Genomic DNA, 22,314 nt, shown 5'->3' on the forward strand with positions numbered 1-22,314 from the left:
TTGAGGGTAATTAAGTCATTTGTAGTATATTTTATCCTTAAAGAAAAAATATCACACCTAATAGAAGTGATATTTTATCCTTCTAAAAAATTATTTATCAAGGGCCCATGATATTATCATGAGCTTTTTAAAAATGTACCAAACATGGGATAATGATGATTATTTATCAATCCCTCCCTTATCCCATGTACCAAACTATGCCTAATAAAAAATAAAAAAAAAAGTTAAATGACTAAAATGGTAAATTAACCTTTAACATGAATCTATTCTTAAAATTAGTATACCGAAGCACGAGTTGCGTGCTTATACGATATTTTTTATAATTTATTTGATTTATATTTAAATGAAAATCAAAATATATTTATAAAAATTAACGAGTGACTACAATGTAATTTTGATATATGAACTAAAAATATAAATAAATAAAGGAATAAAAAAACCCAATTAAGAATTGAACCTACGACCCCATGACTAAAAGACAAAGGCTTTATCAACTACATGTGACTTACCTTTACTTTTTAACACTTTATTTATATATATAATTATTAAAACAGACCATGACACCAAAATTTAATTACTCTAAAGGTTTTTTGCTTAATAAAATAGTATAGATAGTATAAAAATATAGATTATAGTAAGAACTGCTAACACTAATCTAGTATTAAATCTGTTTAAACTTGTAACTTAGACTTTATTTTTTGTCACCATTTGCGTTTTATAGAATGTATCGCTAAAAAATGTAGATATAACACCGAAAAATATCGACTTATCAGTTATCACATAAAAAAGTAGACTAAAATAACCAAAAACTACAAATGATTGTACCTAAACCAAATTTAAAAAATGTAATAAAACAAAACTCAAAAGTGAAGAAGTATAAAAAAATCATTTTTTCCTTTAAAATTTTAGAGCTTTGTTAGCCAACCGAACCTCATTTCCCCACTTATCGTCTCCCCTCCCTCTTCTGAAAGAAACATGGCGAAGCCAATGACTTGCAAACTTCATGCTATTGTCATCCCAGTTCCTTACCAAGGACATATCAACCCAGCCATCGCTCTAGCAATCAAACTCGCTTCCAAGGGCATCACAGTAACGTTCATCCACACTCGATATGTTCACGACACACTCACTAAAATCCATCATGATAACACCAGAAACGAAGTCGATTTCTTCTCCGAAGCCCGGAAATCCGGACTCGACATACGTTACAGCACGATCAGCGACGGCTTCCCGATGGATTTCGACCGGGGCCTTCATTACGATGTCTTCTGGGAGTCCCTCTTACGAGATTTCCCGGCTCGGGTCGACGAATTTGTAGGGAACATGATCCTGTTCGATCCATCTTCGACGTTTTTCTTGATCGTTGACACTTTTTTCTCGTGGTCTACGACGATTGCCAAAAAGTACAACCTCGAAAATGTTTCGTTTTGGACACAAACAGCGTTGGCTCTTTCCATTGGGTATCACCTGGATCTCCTGTCTGAAAATGGCCACTTGCCGACTAAAGGTTAGAGGATGTTTCTATTCTTCTTTCTCTTCTTCATTTTCTACATAAAAAGGTTTATTGTTTTTCCACACTAAATAACCTATTTTGTTTCGGGTTTCGGTTTACTGAATTTTAAAAGTTTTGGTTTGGTTTCGATTTTTTTTTTTGGCATTTTCGTCTTTTTTTTATTGGAATTATATGACACCTAAAAATATTAGGTAACATCGGATATTAGTGCCTGGAGGCGGTCCACTTGAGTATATACACTTTTTTGTCCACTTTAACTTTTTTTTTTTTTATTTCGAGTTTGGATCAACTAAATTTTCAAAGTTTAGTTTCGGTGTTCTTTTCCAGGATTTTTGTCATATTTGAGTGACAAATTTTGAAAACTCGATGAACCAAAATTCGATTAACGAGTTAATGAGCCAAATAAATATTTTCACGCGACTTGTTATATGTGAAATGGACCACTATAAATTCTTGAATTTTCTATTATTTTAGCCATATCAAGTAATTAAAACACAGTTTTCTAATCCAAAACTGGAGGTTCTTTTCATTTTTTCGTTGATTAAGATTCATAAAAAGGAAAAAGTTTGAATGAGTAGATATTTGATCAAAAATCCACTTTTAATTTAGGTCGATTTATACACTAATTACCTTTTCCAATTAAAAACTCATAAAATTGCAAAACATGCATTTGCATTGTGACTACACCGTTGAAATATCTGGTTGTTAGTTACCGACATATTTTAATTCTATTTTTGTTATTTTTGTCACGTCCCAAGGGCCAAGACGGAGGTTAGTCGATATTGACGTTGTTACACGATAACATAATTGTCAAACAACAAGCTTCGTAGTTCAGTATAAACCAAAATTAGTCTATTTCATAATTAAATCAAAATAATCTTGTCTTACAGCGATAAATTCTCAAAACGAAATAAAATATGCGTAAGCGTTATACAATCTTCATTCATATGCAACTCAAATCATAACAGTGTATTACATAATCGAATTCATCAAACAGAACATATCATAATTTTGAATGGAATCAGAAGAATTAAAGGAAATTGAGAACATAATAAACATGTAGTACATCAATCGAGATTTTAAAATATATCGTAGCATTTTTCAAACAATAAGTATATATACTTATAATAAACAAGCATGTCATTTAATAAACAATAAGTATATATACTTATAATAAACAAGCATGTCATTCAATATATATATATATATATATATATATATATATATATATATATATATATATATATATATTTACAAAGAACAATTTTATGTCAACTTTATATATACAAAAACCCATTTATGAAGAATTATATACAGCAAAAGCCCACTTATTCTTGGTTCAAATATACGATTCGAACTTAATTGATATTTAAGTAAACTTGGGTCAAACACAGACAACAATTGGGCAACACCTCGGTCACGATTTGGACAACACTACACTGTCTGAATGCAGTCTCTCCTCTTTGCTTAAAGTGGTCGAGACTTATGAGTGATTTGGGATGATTTTTGGTGTGCTTTTGCACTAAATTAAAACCTTTATTTATAGGCCTCCAAGGGTAAGATGAGGGGTCACTTCATTCATTTTCATTTATCTCATCTTAAATGTTATTATTCATGGTTATTAACCTCCTCATAATGAAACATATTCATGACCATTAATCTTATAGTAAAAACACCTATTAATAGTCATTAACTCCTCTTAACTATCATTATTTTGCTCTTAATATGGGTAGTTTAATGGCTGATTTATTATGGTTTAAATTAGTCATAAAACAGTGATAAATGGTCAATAATGATGAGAAAATGATTCTTCAAATTTTCAAGATTATGATTGCATGTGACTCGAAAATGTTGTTCCAAAATGATTTGAAATTTGCTATGACATATACATGTCTTCTCATTGCAAGATTTCGGGTCTTCACAATTTTAGTATTCTATTTTATCAAATTTTGATCTTAACATGTCGTTTTTAACTTTTTTCCAATTTTTGTTATTGTTCATGCATAGCATTGATGTTGTGCCAACATGGTGCTGACACGATGACGACGTGATATTTATGTGTCTAGTGACACATCAGCACCTAGCAAGAAAAATGACTAAACCGATAAAATTTAAAGATGGAGTATGAGTATCCAAATTTAATAACACCCAGTAAACATGCGTAACAAAAATAGCTAATTTTTCTTATGATTATAAGTGATTACCAGTTTATAATATTACAAATGTATTTGTGTCCATTATTAATTTAGTTGTGTTTTAGACAACGTTGAGGAAGAAATAACATACCTGCCTGGAATTGAGGCAATAAGCACAAAAGACTTGATGGCTTATTTAAAAGAATCGGAAACAACAACAAAAGCACACTTTGTTTCAACCAAGGCATTCGAAGAGGCGAAGAATGCCGATTTTATCTTATGTAACATAGTGGAAGAACTGGAATTTCACGCCCTCTCAGCTCTCAAACAGAAACTACCAACTTATGCGGTTGGCCCTGTAAATTTCATCACAGATTGTACAACTCCTACAATCACCAGTAGTTTATGGGCTGAATCCGACTGCGAAAAATGGCTCCAATCAAAGCGTCCGGGCTCGGTTTTGTACGTCTCATTCGGCAGCCTTGCTCAGATCAGTAAGCAAGAGATTCAAGAAATAGCATACGGGATACTACTTAGTGAAGTAAACTTCATATGGATAGTTCGAGCCGATATCGTGAGCTTTGATGAATCGCATGCTTTACCGGATGGATTCGAAGATGATGCTAAAGACAAAGGGTTGATTGTTCCATGGTGTGACCAAATCAACGTTCTTTCGAACCCCGCAGTTGGATTGTTTTTGACTCATTGTGGCTGGAATTCGATGGTCGAGAGTATTTGGTGTGGCGTTCCGATGATTTGTCATCCGTTTATATATGATCAACCTACGAATAGGAAATTGATAGTCGAAGATTTGAAGGTTGGGATTAATCTTGTAGACGGAGTTTCAGTTCATAGGGAAGAGGTTGCAGAAAAGATCAAGAATTCGATGAGTGGACCTGTTGGACTGAGGCTGAGGCAGGAAGTGGAAAAGGCAAAGATAATATCGCACAATGCAATAGAAGTTAATGGATCCTCTCACAGAAACTTGGAGCAATTCATTCAGGATTTGGAGAACAAAATTCGTTCATGAAACAAGGATGACTATCGACCAGAGTCGAACTTTAAAAATAAATTCAGAGATAGGTAGTATTATCACAGTACAGCTTTCAAAAAAGAAAACAGCACTACACAATCTCTACCACTTATCCAGTACCAATGAGAGCGATATTCTGACCTTGTTCTCGATAAGTTCTTCTATTACATTCCAATTCCAAACAAATCTTGGATCTCCTTGCAATTTACTGGAAATTTCAACAACTAATATAGATTTGTTCTACGAGGAAAAACGAAACTAAATAATAACTAATGAAACAACTTATGATGAAGCTTGTCCAACGTAGTTGATTCATTCAAATAAATTGTCCCATTTATTCTTGGGTACTTCTTAAGCAATCCATAGCACAAAACATGCGAAAAATGAATTTATATTGTCCACAAGACAACACATGAACTCATCAGCAAATTAGGATGTAAAATCTGTTATTTAAACTATATACCTGCTTCCAAATTGGTTTGCCAGTTTAAACCTCCTCTGCAAGCTGATAAATGCCATTAGCTGTATAGTAAGCAAGTGCATATACCTTGTTTTTTTAATATTTCACCGAAAGATAATAAAAAAGTACTCGAGTGTTATATATGTTTCGTAAGAATAATAGAGTCCTCTGGTTGCTTCCACAATTTTCAAAAAAGTCGTAAAGTAATCTTCATCACTTTTCTGTAGAAAGATGGCAGTTGTGAGAGTATAGACTTTTACATTGTCAACTGGAAACAAGTGGTACATTATATATCAGGTAAATTAATTAGAATCAACATTCGAGATGTTCAACCATACTTCTTGACTAGTTAAGAATCTTGAAGCCTCATTGCACCGTTTGCACGATAAGAACTACATCGTTGTAACCATGAAAACAGGAAACCCGAGATGAGTTACCATTTCCTTGTTTGAAGTGATAACTAGAACATGCGTACCTCTGGGAAAAAATTAACCTCGCCAATTAACTACCTAGATAAGTCAGTAGTGAAATAGAAAAAATGATTACACTTCATCAAAAATGTAGAACTATACATCCAATGGTCTTGTAAACATAACAAGATAGGAACGTAAAATAAGAAAATATCTACGGAAAACATGGTTCCATTGTCCGAACATGTGATGAACAACATTGATAGTTCTCTGATTCTTCTCTTTTTATCTCCTCTTATATAGCAAGAGGGTTTGTTACTATGAGAGAAGACGTAGAAAGTAGAGGAGCGTGCCTAGATACACACCTAAATACATATGGAGTACAAGAAAGTAACAGAAATATTTCAGTCCAAGGATGACACCATTTTCAAAAGCTCTGAAACCTCAAATTTTAAAACTGGTAAGGACAAAGTACATCTGATGCCCCCAAGAGAACCCGGGCCCGGGTATGGACCCTGACCCGGAAGGTTCTCGAACTCGGGCAAGATCAGAACGGGGAAAAGATATTGAAGTACAATTACCTTCAGTGACCTGGTGGGAAGGACGCCCGGGGAGTAATCAGCTAATATCCGGGGTAAAAACTTCCCGGCTCAAGAAACACCTCAGAGGCACTCGGGTGGAAAACACCCGAGAAAAAGACGCATTCTCTCCTTGATCACCACGTCTTCCTGACATCGCGGAGCCTATTTTACCCCATTCCATGACCAGGTCAACTCTTAGTACGTGTCCCACTACTTGACAACGTGGCCCATGACCCCGAATCATGGACCACTATCCGAATTCGGCGGGTAAGTCATCTACCTGCCTCATCTATAAAGACCCCCCGTAAGTACTACAGAGGAGGTAACTCTTTTTGGAATACTCACAAGCACTCACAAATATTCTTACTCCCTCTAAGTTTTCCTTTGCGTACATTACTGACTTGAGCGTCGGAGTGGATACGCCGGAACAACTTCCGGCGCTTCCCTAACGTTCTGTGTTTTCAGGGTTATTACTCAAATCATCCCGGGCACTGTCCTCCAGGTGACAGGGAACTCAACCACCCCGGACCATCAGTAACTTGCAAGAACATCCGCACATATATCCAAACACTTGACTTGGCAAATCGCCCACCCGGCTATTACCCGATTTGCCAGGTTGACATCATTGGCGCCGTCTGTGGGAAACTGTAACTAAAGACGTAGATATGGTTACCACTCGTAAAACTACGGGGAACCACTCTGGTCCCCAAAATCCGGAAGGAGGTCAAGAAAATTCATTGCCCAGTCACCTCCCAGAGGAGTTGGCTCAGTTGATAGCTGCTGCGGTCCAAAAAGCTCTTGCCGAAAGGGGCCTACCTGAATCCAGTCACTCAAAGGAAAATGAGGCAATGGGAGAGTCTCCTCTTGAAAAAGAGAGAGACCGAGAAGAGAATTCCCAGGCGTTTTCCAAAGCTCCTACCTTTGCTATGATCCAGGAGCTAGAAGATTTAAAGAAGAAAGTGAAAGAGCTGGAAGCTAAAGCAGGGTCATCTCAGGTTTCAGCCCCGGATGCCTCCCAGGGATGCCCTTTCTCCCTGGAAATTGTGAGTGAGCCCCTCCCAGCCCATTTCAAAGCTACCAAAATACGGGAGTATGATGGAAACTCAGACCCTGACGAGCATCTCACCCGGTTTGAGAATGTGGCCATGTTACATTGCTACTCTGACAAAATCAAGTGCAAGGTGTTCCTCACCACTTTAGTAGACTCTGCCCAGAGGTGGTTCGAAAAGTTGAAACCCCGGAGCATACAATCTTTTGCAGGTTTCAGAGACACTTTCTTGCACCACTTTAGCAGCAGCAAGAGGTATAAGAAGACCGCCTTTAGCTTGTTCGAGATAAAGCAATCCGGTGATGAATCTCTTCGGGCGTACATTCGCCGGTTCAATAAAGCATCCCTGGAGGTGCCGGCTTGTGCTCCTGAAACCAAAACTACAGCGTTCACTCAGGGACTCAAGGAGGGAGATTTTTTCAGGTCTTTGGTGAAGAAGCAGCCCGGGAATTTTGAAGATCTGCTGTCCCGGGCAGAGAAGTATATAAATATGGAGGAAGCACAGCGGCAGAAAAGGGAATCTACCCGTAAAGAAAGGGGTGACCGGGTGGTAAAAACTGATGACCACACCCGAGGAAATAATCTTGGGCGTTTTTCTCGATACACCCCAATGAAGCCACACCGGGGTGAAGGAATCCATATTTGCGACAATGAGAAGAAAGCCAGGTCATACCAGTCGCCCCCAAACCTGTCCTATATCACGAAAATATGCTCCTATCACGGAGAATGTGCCCACAGCACGAGCGAATGCCGGAAAATGAAGCGGGCCCCTTCCCAGTCGGGCCCTGGTGCTTCGGAGCAGGTAACGAAGAAATCCCGGGGACCACCATGGGTGAACAGGGATGCAGGGTATGGGCCGGGGAACAAAGGCCCGATCAGACAGGAGAGGAAGGGTGATACCGGTCAAGTATCTCCAAGCAAGGAAAATAAGGACGGAGGAAGGTCACCGACCCTCGGGGTGATTAAAATGATTTCGGGAGGATCGACAGATGGAGACTCCAACCGAGCCAGAAAGGCACATTCCCGGCATGAGAGTTTCGGAGTGGAAAATACAGTAAGGAGTGAAGGACCGGTCATCAGTTTCGGCCCTCGGGATCTTCAGGGAGTCAGTCTCCCACACAACGATGCCCTAGTCATCCAAGCGAAGGTGGCAAATTATGACATTCGCCGGGTCTTCGTCGATTCAGGGAGCTCAGTGAACGTTATTTTCCTGGAGGCCCTGGATCAGATGAACCTGGAAGACTACCGTTTGCAGCCAGTAGAAACGGCGTTATTCGGATTTGCTGGTCACACTGTTTATCCCCGGGGGGAAATCACCTTGCCCCTCACCATAGGAGCTGAAGACCTTCGAAAGACGGTGATGACGGTTTTCACGGTGGTAAATGCCCCCACATCTTATAATATCATCTTGGGCAGGCCTGCTATGAATGCCTTGCGGGCCGTGGCCTCGGCTTACCACCAGAAGCTAAAATTCCCAGTGGGGAATAGAATCGGAGAAGTAAAGGGGGACCAGCCGTCCTCCCGCAAGTGCTACGCGGAAACCGTCAAAGTTGAAAATAAAAGAACCCGACGAAGTGGAGAGAATAGGAGACCAGGGAAGGAGGAGGTGCACTTTACCCAACAGGTATACATGGTGGAGGGAGAGGAGCAGGAGGAAGTAAGCATCTTACCCGGGCAGCCCTTGAAAACAACAAGGATAGCCCGGGATCTTGAGCCAGTAACCCGGGCTCAATTACTACAGTGCCTAACAAAGAATGCGGATATCTTCGCATGGTCCTCATCAGAATTGATAGGGATCTCCCCTCACGTGGCTGAGCACAGGTTAAATATCATCCCGGGCTCCCGGGCAATAAAGCAGAGGAAGAGGCACTTTGGTCTCGAAAAAGACAAAATAATTGCGGAACAGGTGGGAGAATTATTGGAAGCCGGGCAGATCAGAGAGGTCCAGTTCCCCACCTGGTTATCCAACGTGGTCTTGGTTCCAAAATCATCCGGTAAGTGGCGAATGTGCGTTGATTTCAGGGACTTGAATAAAGCGTGCCCAAAAGACTGCTACCCCTTGCCCCGGATTGATCAACTGGTGGATTCGACATCGGGGTATGAATTGCTGTGCTTCATGGATGCCTATCAGAGGTACCATCAGATCCCCTTGGCCCGGGAAGATCAGGAGAAGGTTAGCTTCATTACCTCGGGAGGAACCTTTTGCTATGTGGTCATGCCCTTTGGATTAAAAAATGCCGGGGCCACATATCAAAGATTGATGGACAGGATATTCACCAAGCAAGCCGGGCGAAATGTAGAGGTTTACGTGGACGATATCTTGGTGAAATCTCGGACACACAATGAGCTCATCCCAGACCTCGAAGAGACTTTCTCTACTCTCCGAGAGTATGGGGTGAGGTTAAACCCGGCCAAATGCACGTTTGGGGTTAAGAGCGGCAAGTTCCTCGGGTTCATGGTCACCGAGAGAGGAATCGAGGTCAATCCGGATAAAGTCAAGTCTATTACTGAAATGGCATCCCCAAAGTCGGTCAAGGATGTGCAGAGGCTCACAGGGAAAATCGCCGCCTTATCACGTTTCATTTCTCGATCTGCACACCGGAGCTACCCCTTTTTTCAAGCTCTAAGGAAAGCCAAAGAGTTTGGTTGGGATGAAAAATGTGAGAAGGCTTTCGAAGAATTGAAGAATCATCTCGCCGGACTTCCTGTCCTTGAGAAGCCTGGACCCGGGGAGAAACTTTGGGTGTACCTTTCGGCCACTGAGCATGCTATTAGCTCTGTACTGATCCGAGAGGAAGGTACCGATCAAAGGCCGGTCTACTATGTGAGTCACGCGCTCAAGGGGCCCGAGACCAGATATACGGAGGTAGAGAAGGTGGCCCTAGCTCTGGTGATCACAGCACGGAAACTCCGCCCATACTTCTTGTCCCATCCTATCACTGTGCTGACTAACACCCCTCTCGGGAGAATCATGACTCAGCCCGAGATCTCGGGAAGGCTAGTAAAGTGGACTGTAGAATTGGGAGAATATGACATCGAGTACCAGCCCAGGAAGGCAATTAAGGCCCAGGCCTTGTCAGATTTTATCACCGAGATGATTGTTCCCGAGGCTGGCGGAATTTGGAGAATATTTGCAGACGGGGCCTCCTGTAAAGATGGCAGTGGAGTGGGAGTACTATTGATATCACCCACCGAGGAAAAAATACAGTTGGCAGTGAGGTTGGACTTCCGGGCCTCCAATAATGAAGCAGAATACGAGGCCGTTATCATCGGGATAAAAGCGGCCCGGGATGTTGGAGCTACCCGAGTCATTATTTATACGGATTCGCAGTTGGTAGCCCAACAAGTAAAAGGAGCATATGAGGCCCGGGAGGATAAGTTTATAAAATATCTGACTATCATCAGAGAATCATCGGCACATTTCACAGATTGGAGCATAGAACAGATTCCCCGAGAGAAAAATACTGAAGCCGATGCCCTGGCAAAAATGGCGGCTTCACTCGCTGATTATCGGGAGCCGGGTATATCTTACCACACTAGCCTGGTATCCTCAGTGGATACCGAGCCTCCTAAAACCCGGGAAGATGATTGGGCCACCCCCATCCTTGACTACATCTCCCGGTCCCATCTACCCGAGGATGCCAAGGAGGCCAGTCAAATCAAAAAGAGAGCAGCTCGTTTTGTTGTGATCAATGACATCCTATACCGGCGGTCTTTCCAAGGTCCCCTTCTCAAGTGTATCTCCGGGGACGAGTCCATTTATGTTCTAAGGGAGATTCATGAGGGCTGCTGCGGAGATCATCTTGGAGCAACCTCCCTGGCTAGGAAGGCTTTGCTCGCTGGATTCTGGTGGCCTACTATGCATCAAGATTCTGCCCGGGTGGTCCGCTCATGTGAGGGATGCCAAAGGAATAGCAACATTAATCACCACCCAACTGCCCTGATGAAGCCTATCCGGGCCTCTTGCCCTTTTGATCAGTGGGGCCTGGATATCGTGGGATCCTTCCCTGTGGCCCGAGCTCAAAAAAAATTTTTGCTCGTAGGGATTGATTACTTCTCTAAATGGGTGGAAGCAGAGCCCCTGGCTAAAATCACGGAGGGAGAGGTTCTTAAATTCCTATGGAAAAATATTGTCTGCAGGTTCGGGATTCCCCGAAAGCTTATATCTGACAACGGCAGGCAATTCCAGGGGAATAAAGTCAGGGCTTGGTGCGAGGAGATGAAGATTACTCAGGCTTTTACCTCGGTTGCTTACCCACAAGCCAATGGGCAGACTGAGGTAACCAACCGCACTATTGTCCAGGCACTCAGAGCTCGATTATACGGAGTTGGAAAAGACTTGGTAGAAGAATTGCCCAGTGTTCTTTGGGCATACCGTACCACACCTCGAACGGCTACTGGGGAAACACCATTCAGCCTGGTGTATGGTTCTGAAGCAGTGCTCCCGGCCGAGATCGGGCAAACCTCAACCCGGGTGCACGCATATCCGGAGGATAATGATAAGGCCCGGGCCAATGAACTCGATCTCATTGAAGGAAGGAGAGAAAGAGCGGCAATCAAAATGGAGGCTTATCGGCGTCGGGTGATGAAAACTTATAACCAAAGGGTCCGACATCGGGAATTCCAGATAGGAGATATGGTCCTGAAAAAAGCAAATCCGGCTGGAGATGTTGGCAAGCTTGAGGCCCGATGGGAAGGTCCTTACAAGGTGGTGCGCAAAGTTAGCTCAAGCACTTATTATCTTGAAGATGGGCAAGGCCGTCCTCTCAAAAGGCCCTGGAATGCTTTCCATCTTAAGAAATATTTTCCTTAGAAATTTTTGTAAATCCCTTGTAAATACTTGGCAATAAAAAGCAAGCTTCAGGAAAATTTATTATAAAGGACCCGGGTGGCACCAAGCCCCGGCTTCCCTTCAGTTTATTATTAAGGGCCCGGGTGGTACCATGCCCCGGCTTCCCTTCAATTTATTATTAAGGGCCCGGGTGGTACCATGCCCCGGCTTCCCTCCAGTTTATTATTAAGGGCCCGGGTGGTATCAAGCCCCGGCTTCCCTTCAGTTTATTATTAAGGGCCCGGGTGGTACCATGCCCCGGCTTCCCTCCAATTTATTATTAAGGGCCCGGGTGGTACCAAGCCCCGGCTTCCCTTCAGTTTATTATTAAGGGCCCGGGTGGTACCATGCCCCGGCTTCCCTTGAATTTATTATTAAGGGCCCGGGTGGTACCATGCCCCGGCTTCCCTCCAGTTTATTATTAAGGGCCCGGGTGGTACCAAGCCCCGGCTTCCCTTCAGTTTATTATTAAGGGCCCGGGTGGTACCATGCCCCGGCTTCCCTTCAATCTATTATTAAGGGCCCGGGTGGGACCAAGCCCCGGCTTCCCTTCAATTTATTATTAAGGGCCCGGGTGGTACCAAGCTCCGGCTTCCCTTCAGTTTATTATTAAGGGTCCGGGTGGTACCATGCCCCGGCTTCCCTTCAATTTATTATTAAGGGCCCGGGTGACACCACGCCCCGGCTTTCCCTTCAGTTTATTATTAAGGGCCTGGGTGGTACCATGCCCCGGCTTCATGTCAATGTATTACTAAGTTGGAAAGCCCGATTACCTTCCAACACTTGACGGATTCTTCTTATTTACAAAACAAAGACCCAGGGACGAATAGGAGAAATTTCATTAAGGAAAAGTATTACAACTACCAGAGGAAAGAAGTGCAAAAAATATTAAGAAGCAGTCTCTGGCCCCGAGTCCTCCTCCACCTCGGATTCCTCCTCAGCCGGGAGCTCAGCACCGTCCTCGGGCAGGGAGTTAACAGCCCGGGCTAAGTCCAGTATGCCTTTCTTTTCCAGAGGCAGAAGGCCGGCTTCCCTCACTTGCGCTTTGCATTTATTAAAGCCCGCCTTGAAATAAGGAAATGCTTTATTTATCACCAGCTGCTGAAATTCTGCAGTAGCAAGGAAAGCAGCCCGCCACTCCTCTTCTAAAATGGCCCGAGCCTTAAGATCCGCTTCCCGGGCTGCAAGAGTAGCCTCCAGCTCAGCCACCCTCTGAGTGGCCAGCACGAAATTATCCAGGGCAGCCCGTGCATCTAAATCTAACTTTTCAACCCTGGCCTCTGCCTTCTCCAATTGAGCCTTCAGCGAGACGATTTCTGCCCGAGCCTCCCCGAGCTGGCCCTGCAAGCAGTCTATTGTGGTGCTCTGGCCAAGGAGGGCATCCGCATGGAGCTCTTGGAGCTGAACTATGCGGGCCTGGGCCTCATCATGGAGAGCCTGGGCGGAGGCTGCCCGGGCCTCAGTGCTTTTTTGATAAGCACCCATCTTCTCAAAGGCCGCTCTAGCCATTTGCCCGCTCTGGGAATAAACCAAGAAATGCATAAGGAAGAAAGTATACAGATGAAGCAAAGAAGCAGGAGTGGTGGAAAGAAAACACTTACAGCTAGTAGGAGATTGAAACTCTCCATCATCAGATCCCCGGCCTTCGAAGCCAGAAGCATGGTCTCATCGGCAGGAGTTGCCACTCGCTTCAGCGTGTGGAAGCCTATCGACGAACTTCCGGCCGAGAAAATGGTCTCGGGCACTGCGGGGGAGGGGGAAGTAGTGCCATCTGTAGACATTGGCGGGACAAGCCCGGACCCCTGAACCACCCGGGGCTCAACACGGACAAGCTCTTTTGAAGCTTTCCTTTTCTTAGTGGTTTGGAAGGGGCCGGTCTGAGGACTCGTCCTCCCCTTCGATTAGAATAACCCCTCGCTCCTTGGGCTCGGAGGTCTTGGCAGTCTGGACGTTAGGAGAGGTGCCAGCCTGCCCGGCCTCAGCAGTAGCCAAGGTCCCTTTTTCGACAGGCATCTGGGATGCCAGCTCCTCCTCGACCCGGTCTTCAGTAGCCGCCTGGGATGAAGACCCCCGCTGCTCTCGTGCCTTCCTTTCAGCAGCAGCGGCCTTCCGGGCAGCTTTCCTAGCCGCTTTTTCCTCAGCCAACTTTTGGGCAAAGGCCTCTTTCATCTCAGCGTCTGCAGGAAATAAAACAGCCCGTTAGATTATGTGATCTACCAAGGGAAAGGCAGCACAATAAGGGTTAGCGAAAGGAACCTACCGGGGCGAAAGGCATCGAACTCTTCGATGATGCGATCGGTAGGCTCCTCCACCCCGGGGCTCAGACCGTAAGTCACCAATAAATTTTCACCAAGGAGGGCAGAGGAGCTATATACCTTACCGCCTACCACCTCCTCACACTGGGTGTAAGAGTCAAGTATGCGGTGGTTCTCAGGAAGACCCGGTTGATCAGGAAGGGTAGAAATAAACCCAATCGGGCATTCAGGGAGTTTAGCAGGACGAATGTAAAAGAACCGACGTTTCCAGTCCTTGACAGAAGAAGGAATATCTCCGAAAAGTTTATGGTGAGACCGGGTCTTGAACGAAAAGGCGTAATCGCCAATGTAGCAGATAAAGAAAAAATTAAAAAGGCAAGGCTCAAGGGGAATGTCGGGGTGCATGGAGAGGAGGGTGAAAAAACAAGTCATCATCCTAATGGCATTAGGGTGAAATTGGTTGAGAGGAATGCCAAGAAGGGAAGATATCCCAATGAAAAAAGGGTGAAGGGGAAATCTGAGGCCATTGATGACCTGGTCTCGAAAGAAGGTAAGATACCCTTCTGGTGGCTTGTCAGCCCGATCACTGGGACCAGGGATGACAATAGCATGGTCAACAGGGATGGAGCCAAGGATGCGGATCTCCTCGGCGGATTTGGCTCGGAGAGAGCTCACCATGGTAGAAAACCATGGCAAGGGGCCAGAATCAGTAGCCCGGGCAGGAGAAGGAATAGCCCGGGCTAAAGGTTTCGAAGAAGTTACCTTCTTCTTTTTCTTCTGGGGACGGGAGGGCCCAGCTCCGCGAGAAGTTTTAGATTTTTTGAGGGGAGGAAAAGGAAGAGTTGAATTTTGAGGACGAAAAGTAGAAACGGGGGAGGCAGAAATCGGGGGACTATCGCGCAGGGCCTCCGACTCAAATTCCGAGGAGCCCTGATAGATGTTACCCGAAGTAGAAGAAGTACGGGAGGAAGACATAATGGAAAAAGGGGAACTTACGCGGTGTTTGGAAGAGAAGTGGTGGTTTGATCGCTGGGGATTGATCGGCAGTATGACAGAGTTGCAGACGCGGAGGCTTAGTGAAAATTGGCGAAAGTAATGACGGGTTGGGGAAGGAGATATATATAGGAGCAGAAAAACGACCTGGGCCGTAGATCTAGCCATGATCCAAAGGTCCGCGTCGGTTCAGAAAAACACACCCGGATCACGGATCTCCGCCGTTGATCTGGGGGGATATGAATGATCAGATTCGCATCGTAAGTCGCACCTAGCAGGTGAAAGGACGTGTAATTATGAAGGTGTCAGACTTATCGGGTCCTCGGGAGACGGAACGTTGCCGACCGTTAGAAAGGAAAAAGGAACACGTGTCATCGTGACATCCTACATGTCCCTCAAAAAAGATAACGGGCATGTTACCTCGAACCCGGGAGGTTTGAAGCCCCGGCAAGTCATTTTAAGCCAGGGAGGTTTGAAGCCCCGGCGAGTTATTTTAAGCCCGGGAGGTTTGAAGCCCCGGCGGGTTATTTTAAGCCCGGGAGGTTTGAAGCCCCGTAACTCGCCCGGGAGGTTTGAAGCCCCGGCGAGTTATTTTAAGCCCGGGAGGTTTGAAGCCCCGGCAAGTTATTTTAAGCCCGGGAGATTTGAAGCCCCGGCAAGTTATTTTAGACCCGGAAAGTTTTGAAGTTATTTTGAGCCCGGGAGGTTTGAGGCCCCGGCAAGTTATCGTTAGTCCGAAAGGTTTTAAACCCCGGTTTTTTACTTTAAAATCCATAAACTTGAAGGAAGAGCACAAGCGAAGTGCGCAAAATAAAATTTTATTAATAAAATCGGTGAAATATCGCAGTAGCCAGCCTAGAGCCTACATGATCCTCCCAGTCCGACATCCAGCTATGAAGCTCAGGGAGGGGAAGGTTGGCAAAGGACTCGGTAGCGGCAAGCTTGCGCAGCTGTTTCCACTCCTTCCGCAGCATCGCCTGAAGCAGAACTTGATCAGTGGCTAGCTCGGTCACGTGCGTCACATAAAATATCCGTTTGTATCTCCTGGCCAATGCTCTCTGTGGCCTGGTAAAGGCCAGACCGTCTTGGAAGGATTGCACAAGATTATGAATCTTATGCCAAGTGGACATAACTTTCGCCAGAATAAACTCCTCGATGGTCCTCTTCAACGACTCTAAATGAACGCGCGTAGAGGGTGGCAAGTGACCATACGGACTGCTGTTAACAGTAGTTTCACTTGAACTCGGCATGATCGAAACAATCGCTCTCACTTCGCCTTCATCTACTTATTTATAGGCAAAAGGTCGGTAGTCTGGAGGAAACCGAAAAGTTTCCAACCATGTGAAACGACTACGCATTTATGGAGGAGAGATTAATCGCGACCGTTGGTTTAAGCATGCGTGTTGGATCAGGAAACGCCTGAAAAATTGTTCCAGGTAGTCAAAGGGACGCGAACAAATATCAATGTCACAGCGTCATTATTACCTTGGGAAATGGGGCGTCCCTCGGCGGAACTTTAGTATCAAAGATCGAAATTTGTGTAGGGGACACCATACCGAGGGGCGGGAAGTCTTAGGGTATCGGCACTCATCCAAGCCCGGGGAACACGAGTCCCCGGCATTTCATGGAGCCCGGGAAGCCCGAGGCTCCCGCAGGTGATTCACAGCCCGGGGAACGCAAGGCCCCAGCATTGGGGTTAATCGCCCGGGAGATATCAAGTCCAGAAGTTTTTAGTAAATTATTTCAGATGGTTTTGCCCCGTTCATGATGTGTCACTGGATTTACAGTGGTTATAAGCCGAGTGGTGATAGAGGAAAAGGAACTAAAATAAATTCTTATTCAACCATATACATTGGCGCATACTACATCGTCATATTTCTCTTCTATTACAATTATTCGTATCTTCAACCAAGCCGACAGCGGGGGAGTGGAGCCTTGCATGAAGCTGGAAGAGCCGAGAATGTTCTTCAGGAGCTTCAATTCCTTCCGAAGCATCAGCTGATATACATGACCATCCGTGAAGATGTCCACCCACTCAGCTAAGTGTAGTTGTTTGCGCACTTTCCTTAGTTTGGATGCCAGGGCAGGAGTGGTGGCTTCCCCGGAATCGTAAAGAAGTTTCAGTTCTTGAAGCTCTTCCCAATAGCCAAGAACTTCGTTCAGTACTTCATCTTCTATGATGGACTTTTGAACTTCCAGATTGGGCTCCCTAAGGGCTTCGGTCATCCCGGGAGTTCTCGAGCTGCTAGCATCGGCCATATTTATGGAAGTAATTAGCAAGGGATAGGGGATACCAGATATATATAGGAAAGAGGAATATATCCCGATCGTTGATTCTCGAATATATCTACGGCTAGGGTGAATATTGGAAGTTGCGCAGGGCAGGCGAAAAGACAGGCGTCAATATCGAGATATTGTAACAGCCCTCGAAACGCGGAACGTTGAAAATAAATTTGAATTTTAGGGCTTACGACGACATCAGCAAGGGTATCCACATCTGCAGAGTCATAGAAGACTCCTGTATCACCAGGAGAACATCTTTTATTAATCGGGACAGCGAGATAGACTCTAGCCCGACTTTTTTAGGAGGGAGTGGTGATGCCCCCAAGAGAACCCGGGCCCGGGTATGGACCCTGACCCGGAAGGTTCTCGAATTCGGGCAAGATCAGAACGGGGAAAAGATATTGAAGTACAATTACCTTCAGTGACCTGGTGGGAAGGACGTCCGGGGAGTAATCAGCTAATATCCGGGGTAAAAACTTCCCGGCTCAAGAAACACCTCAGAGGCACTCGGGTGGAAAACACCCGAGAAAAAGACGCATTCTCTCCTTGATCACCACGTCTTCCTGACATCGCGGAGCCTATTTTACCCCATTCCATGACCAGGTCAACTCTTAGTACGTGTCCCACTACTTGACAACGTGGCCCATGACCCCGAATCATGGACCACTATCCGAATTCGGCGGGTAAGTCATCTACCTGCCTCATCTATAAAGACCCCCCGTAAGTACTACAGAGGAGGTAACTCTTTTTGGAATACTCACAAGCACTCACAAATATTCTTACTCCCTCTAAGTTTTCCTTTGCGTACATTACTGACTTGAGCGTCGGAGTGGATACGCCGGAACAACTTCCGGCGCTTCCCTAACATTCTGTGTTTTCAGGGTTATTACTCAAATCATCCCGGGCACTGTCCTCCAGGTGACAGGGAACTCAACCACCCCGGACCATCAGTAACTTGCAAGAACATCCGCACATATATCCAAACACTTGACTTGGCAAATCGCCCACCCGGCTATTACCCGATTTGCCAGGTTGACATCAACATCAATAAAGCCTTCAATATTCTGCGAAGGAATAATCAAGACCCTTTTCTAGTATGTCCATGAACCATCATTCTGAGATATTCAACATTCTTTTTTACCATGTAAAAAATTTTAATTTCAAATTGTCCAAAGTAATCTAATCGTTACTTCGTTTGGACATGTAGCATGAAATGGAAATAACTTTTCAGTATTTACAATAATTAACTCTCCATTATGCAGACATAAAAATGAGTGTGATTAAGGTATATCCCGTTGCCACTCTCGTTATGTGTTATTCTTCATTGATCGAATATTTTTGTTTTTCATCAGTTAAACGCCTGAATGTGGAATTGATTATATATCCATCTCAAACATACTACAATCTTATTTCTACAAAAAGTAACCCAATGCAACTAAAATGAACAATATCAGAGGAAATTTCCACTTAATTCCGTAAACTTGATGTTGATGCAGTATATAATTAAAACACCAACTCATCAACAAACATATATGTTAGAGTAGATGTCCTGTAAGCCAACTTTTACTTCGGAAATTTATTGACTCATTTGTAATAAACAATCTTTATTTTATTAAAATAATTCATTATTTCATGTTTTTTTTTATTTCTTTATCTGCATAGCTATGAAAACAACATAGATAACGATCTTGATTATAATTTAATACAAATGAATCGCAGTTCGATGTTGAAACTCATTTGTAAACACTGTATAATCTAAATTCGTTCCTAGTCGATTCAGCCGCCTAAAACATGGATAAACGTCGTTTGAGCTCGAGACTAGCATATGTGATGTTGTCTACCGCGTTTCTTGGTAAGGGCATATAGATGTCCAAACATGCAGATGGGTAGTCATATGATGATTATACCAAACAATCCTCCCTCGAACTTTCCAAGTAGTTATCATTCATCGAGAGGATAAGTCCGTGCTTATGATTGTACACTATTAGTCCTTACAAACCGGGACAACACTAAGGCTTTATATGTTAGGGATATGCTTTGACTCGTTTACCGGCACCAGGAGAGTCACCAGGTTGCGAGATTGGGCACATTTGCGACACATGTAGGAGCCAGTGCATTGCGGTTGGGAATTCACCGCTCACCTACGGGTGTGGATATCCTATGTGATCTGATTAAATACTAGTACATGAAATCTTTGGTCAGAGTATGAGATGTACGTTGGAGAAAGATTTCTCCAATAGTACATGCGATGCAACTATTTACATGTATCACATAGTTATCGAATTCTTCTGCAACCTTCGATGAACCAATGATTGCAGATTCGATCGGGATATATGAGATGAAGGGACCGTAATGTACGTTAATCATAACCAACTGGTTCTTGCAGGCACTATCAGTGATACCTAGAGAATCATGAGGCGATGCTACTAGACGCTTTTACTATGATTCGATGGGCAGAAATATGATTCCTGACGTTCTCATGATCAATTGTTGATACATAGAATGAGGAAAATTAGGGTAAGCCCGAATAAAGGATTATGTCCTGAATCACAAAGAGTTTTGAACCCATGGCTAGCTGTATCCCTGAACCATTAAGGTTCACACAAACACTGGATCATTTGTTCCCGTTGAGAGAATAAATTCAAGAAGTTGAATTTATATTATGATATATTAAATTCAAGGAGTTGAATTTATGATAATTAAATTTTGAGAAAATAAATTCAAGGAGTTGAATTTATGTGATAGTAAATTCAAGAAATTGAATTTACGAATTTATAAAATTTGTAGAAAATAAATTCAAGGAATTGAATTTATTCAAATTTGAGGATTTAATTTAGTAAACTCAAAAGTTGAGTTTATTAAATATAGTGTGAAGTGTGTTTAATTGGCTTGTAGGAGTACAAGTCAAACATACTAAATAATTAAAGTTTTTAATGGACTTTGATTAATTAATTAAATTAGTTGGTGTAGCTCAATTAATTAATCAAGCCCATTAATATTAATTATGAATATTAGGTCGTGGGTTGTTTATAAAAGAGAATAAGCAAGCCATAACCCTAGCCTCCACTTGACAACAAATTTTCGAACATTCTTCTCCTATCTCTCTCAAATATTTCAGCCATCCTCTCTTGAAAAAAGGGTTGAGCAGGTTCTCGATTTTTAATATCCAACGTTGAAATTTCTTCCAAATATTCTAGTGCTATTTGGAAGAAAAACAAATCTTCTAGTCGTGGACCTGATTAGAAGATTGAAGTAATGAGTTCTTGAATAAAGTTCGTAGAAAATACATCAAGAGCTATCCATGTTAATCCTAGAATAGTTGGAGCCTTGTGAATCATTCACCAAAGGTAAAAATTTAAACATTCTATGTATGTTTAATAATTAGAACCGTACGATTGCTCAAACAATTATTTTGATTGTCAAAATAAAATAAATTTTTTAAAACTTCCGCTGCGTTTAGGGCACGAGAAAACCGAGATCCTAACTAATATATTCAGTTAAACACAACACCTGAAAGCAACCTAATTGTTCCGGCTACCTCGTATATAGTTGAGATTTTAGAACGACTTTCAGATGGGTGAATATCTAAAATAAAAATAAATGCAACAACTATATGAGTTAAGGTAAAAATTCATCAAATGCGATTAGTTTTGATGAAAAATATAACTAAAGATATTATTCAAAAATTGCATAGAACCAAATTCATTCTATACTTGCATTAACCTCTCAACCACAAGGTTCACCTTTAACAGAAATTGGCACTATAATACTTTCAGAAAAATGGAATTTTAAATTCTTATCAACATCAACACAACTTCAAAAGTTCATAAAAAGACATAGTGTTCAGCACAATTTCTTTTTCCATAGTCATAATTTTGCTGAACGCAAATCTGAAACCAAAGTAAAATTTTAGCATAAAAAGAAATCTCTTTTATTGTCGTAAAGTCATGCATTTTCGTTTGAATTGTCTCCCCTTTAGCAGTTTCCGAACGAACACGCTAATTTAAACGAAACAAAATATAGAAGGAGCTTAGAGGAAGCCTTGATCCGGAGATTCCACATATTTGATCACGAATTTATCAGCAATTTCTCGCAACTCCAATTCGCTCCACAGCTTGAAATTACTGGCAGAAGCAGAATTGACCGATTATGCGCCTCCATTTTCCTCCAAACTAGGAAAGTTGAGGAAGAATAGATGGAACTCCGCGAGAAAACAATTGACATCACGCAATATGGGAAAAATAAGAACCGATATGGGTGTTTGCACGATATCTGGATTTACTGGCGTGCGAGATGCATCAAATAACAAAAATCTAACTTCCAAAAACAAGCCGATGCGAATCTTAAAATACATGATACAAGACTAAAAATAAAAGTCCTTATAATATAATTAAAAAAAAAAGTCACATGACTAAAATGATAAATTAATCCTTAAATGAATTTACTTTTAAAATTACAGTAAGAACTGCTGACGCTAATCTCGTATTAAATCTATTTAAACTTGTAACTTGACTTTTATTTTTTGTCACCATTTGCGTTTTATAGAATGTGTTGCTAAATTATGTTAACATAATACCGAAAAATATCGACTTGTATTGCAATTATCACATAAAAAAGTAGACTAAAATAACACTAAGCAAATTTTAATTTTAAATATTAGCCTTTTAGAATTCAAAATTTGATAAATAACATTCACTTAAAAAAATAATTAATTAATTAAAAACAAAAGAAGCATGCAATACAAAAAAAAAGGAGAAAGGAAATGGGTTTTT

General features: G+C 42.6%; 2 protein-coding genes and 1 long non-coding RNA gene across 5 annotated transcripts; 1 reads left to right on the plus strand and 2 right to left on the minus strand.

Moving 5' to 3' along the window:
- Nucleotides 1-876: 876 nt before the first annotated feature.
- On the plus strand, nucleotides 877-5,021 carry LOC140818728 (UDP-glycosyltransferase 86A1-like). Its single transcript, XM_073178771.1, has 2 exons — nucleotides 877-1,507; nucleotides 3,774-5,021. The coding sequence occupies exons 1-2, from the start codon at nucleotides 976-978 to the stop codon at nucleotides 4,676-4,678; spliced, it is 1,437 nt and encodes a 478-aa protein (XP_073034872.1). The 5' UTR covers nucleotides 877-975; the 3' UTR covers nucleotides 4,679-5,021.
- A 46-nt stretch (nucleotides 5,022-5,067) lies between these two features.
- Nucleotides 5,068-21,578, minus strand: LOC140818732 (uncharacterized). 3 transcript variants are annotated; one of them, XR_012115046.1, is made up of 4 exons: nucleotides 21,053-21,198; nucleotides 5,480-5,616; nucleotides 5,271-5,362; nucleotides 5,068-5,186 (listed from the first exon to the last, which is right to left on the minus strand). It is a non-coding gene; the product is annotated as an uncharacterized lncRNA (long non-coding RNA). The 3 variants fall into 3 exon arrangements; XR_012115044.1 differs by having other exon boundaries at nucleotides 5,271-5,616; nucleotides 21,053-21,578; XR_012115045.1 differs by having other exon boundaries at nucleotides 5,068-5,362; nucleotides 21,053-21,196.
- Nucleotides 12,454-13,792, minus strand: LOC140818675 (uncharacterized). Its single transcript, XM_073178720.1, has 2 exons — nucleotides 13,613-13,792; nucleotides 12,454-13,529 (listed from the first exon to the last, which is right to left on the minus strand). The coding sequence occupies exons 1-2, from the start codon at nucleotides 13,790-13,792 to the stop codon at nucleotides 12,900-12,902; spliced, it is 810 nt and encodes a 269-aa protein (XP_073034821.1). The 3' UTR covers nucleotides 12,454-12,899.
- Nucleotides 21,579-22,314: the final 736 nt, after the last annotated feature.

Source organism: Primulina eburnea, chromosome 17 (assembly GCF_022965805.1).
Source record: "Primulina eburnea isolate SZY01 chromosome 17, ASM2296580v1, whole genome shotgun sequence".
NCBI classification, from domain to species: Eukaryota; Viridiplantae; Streptophyta; class Magnoliopsida; order Lamiales; family Gesneriaceae; genus Primulina; species Primulina eburnea.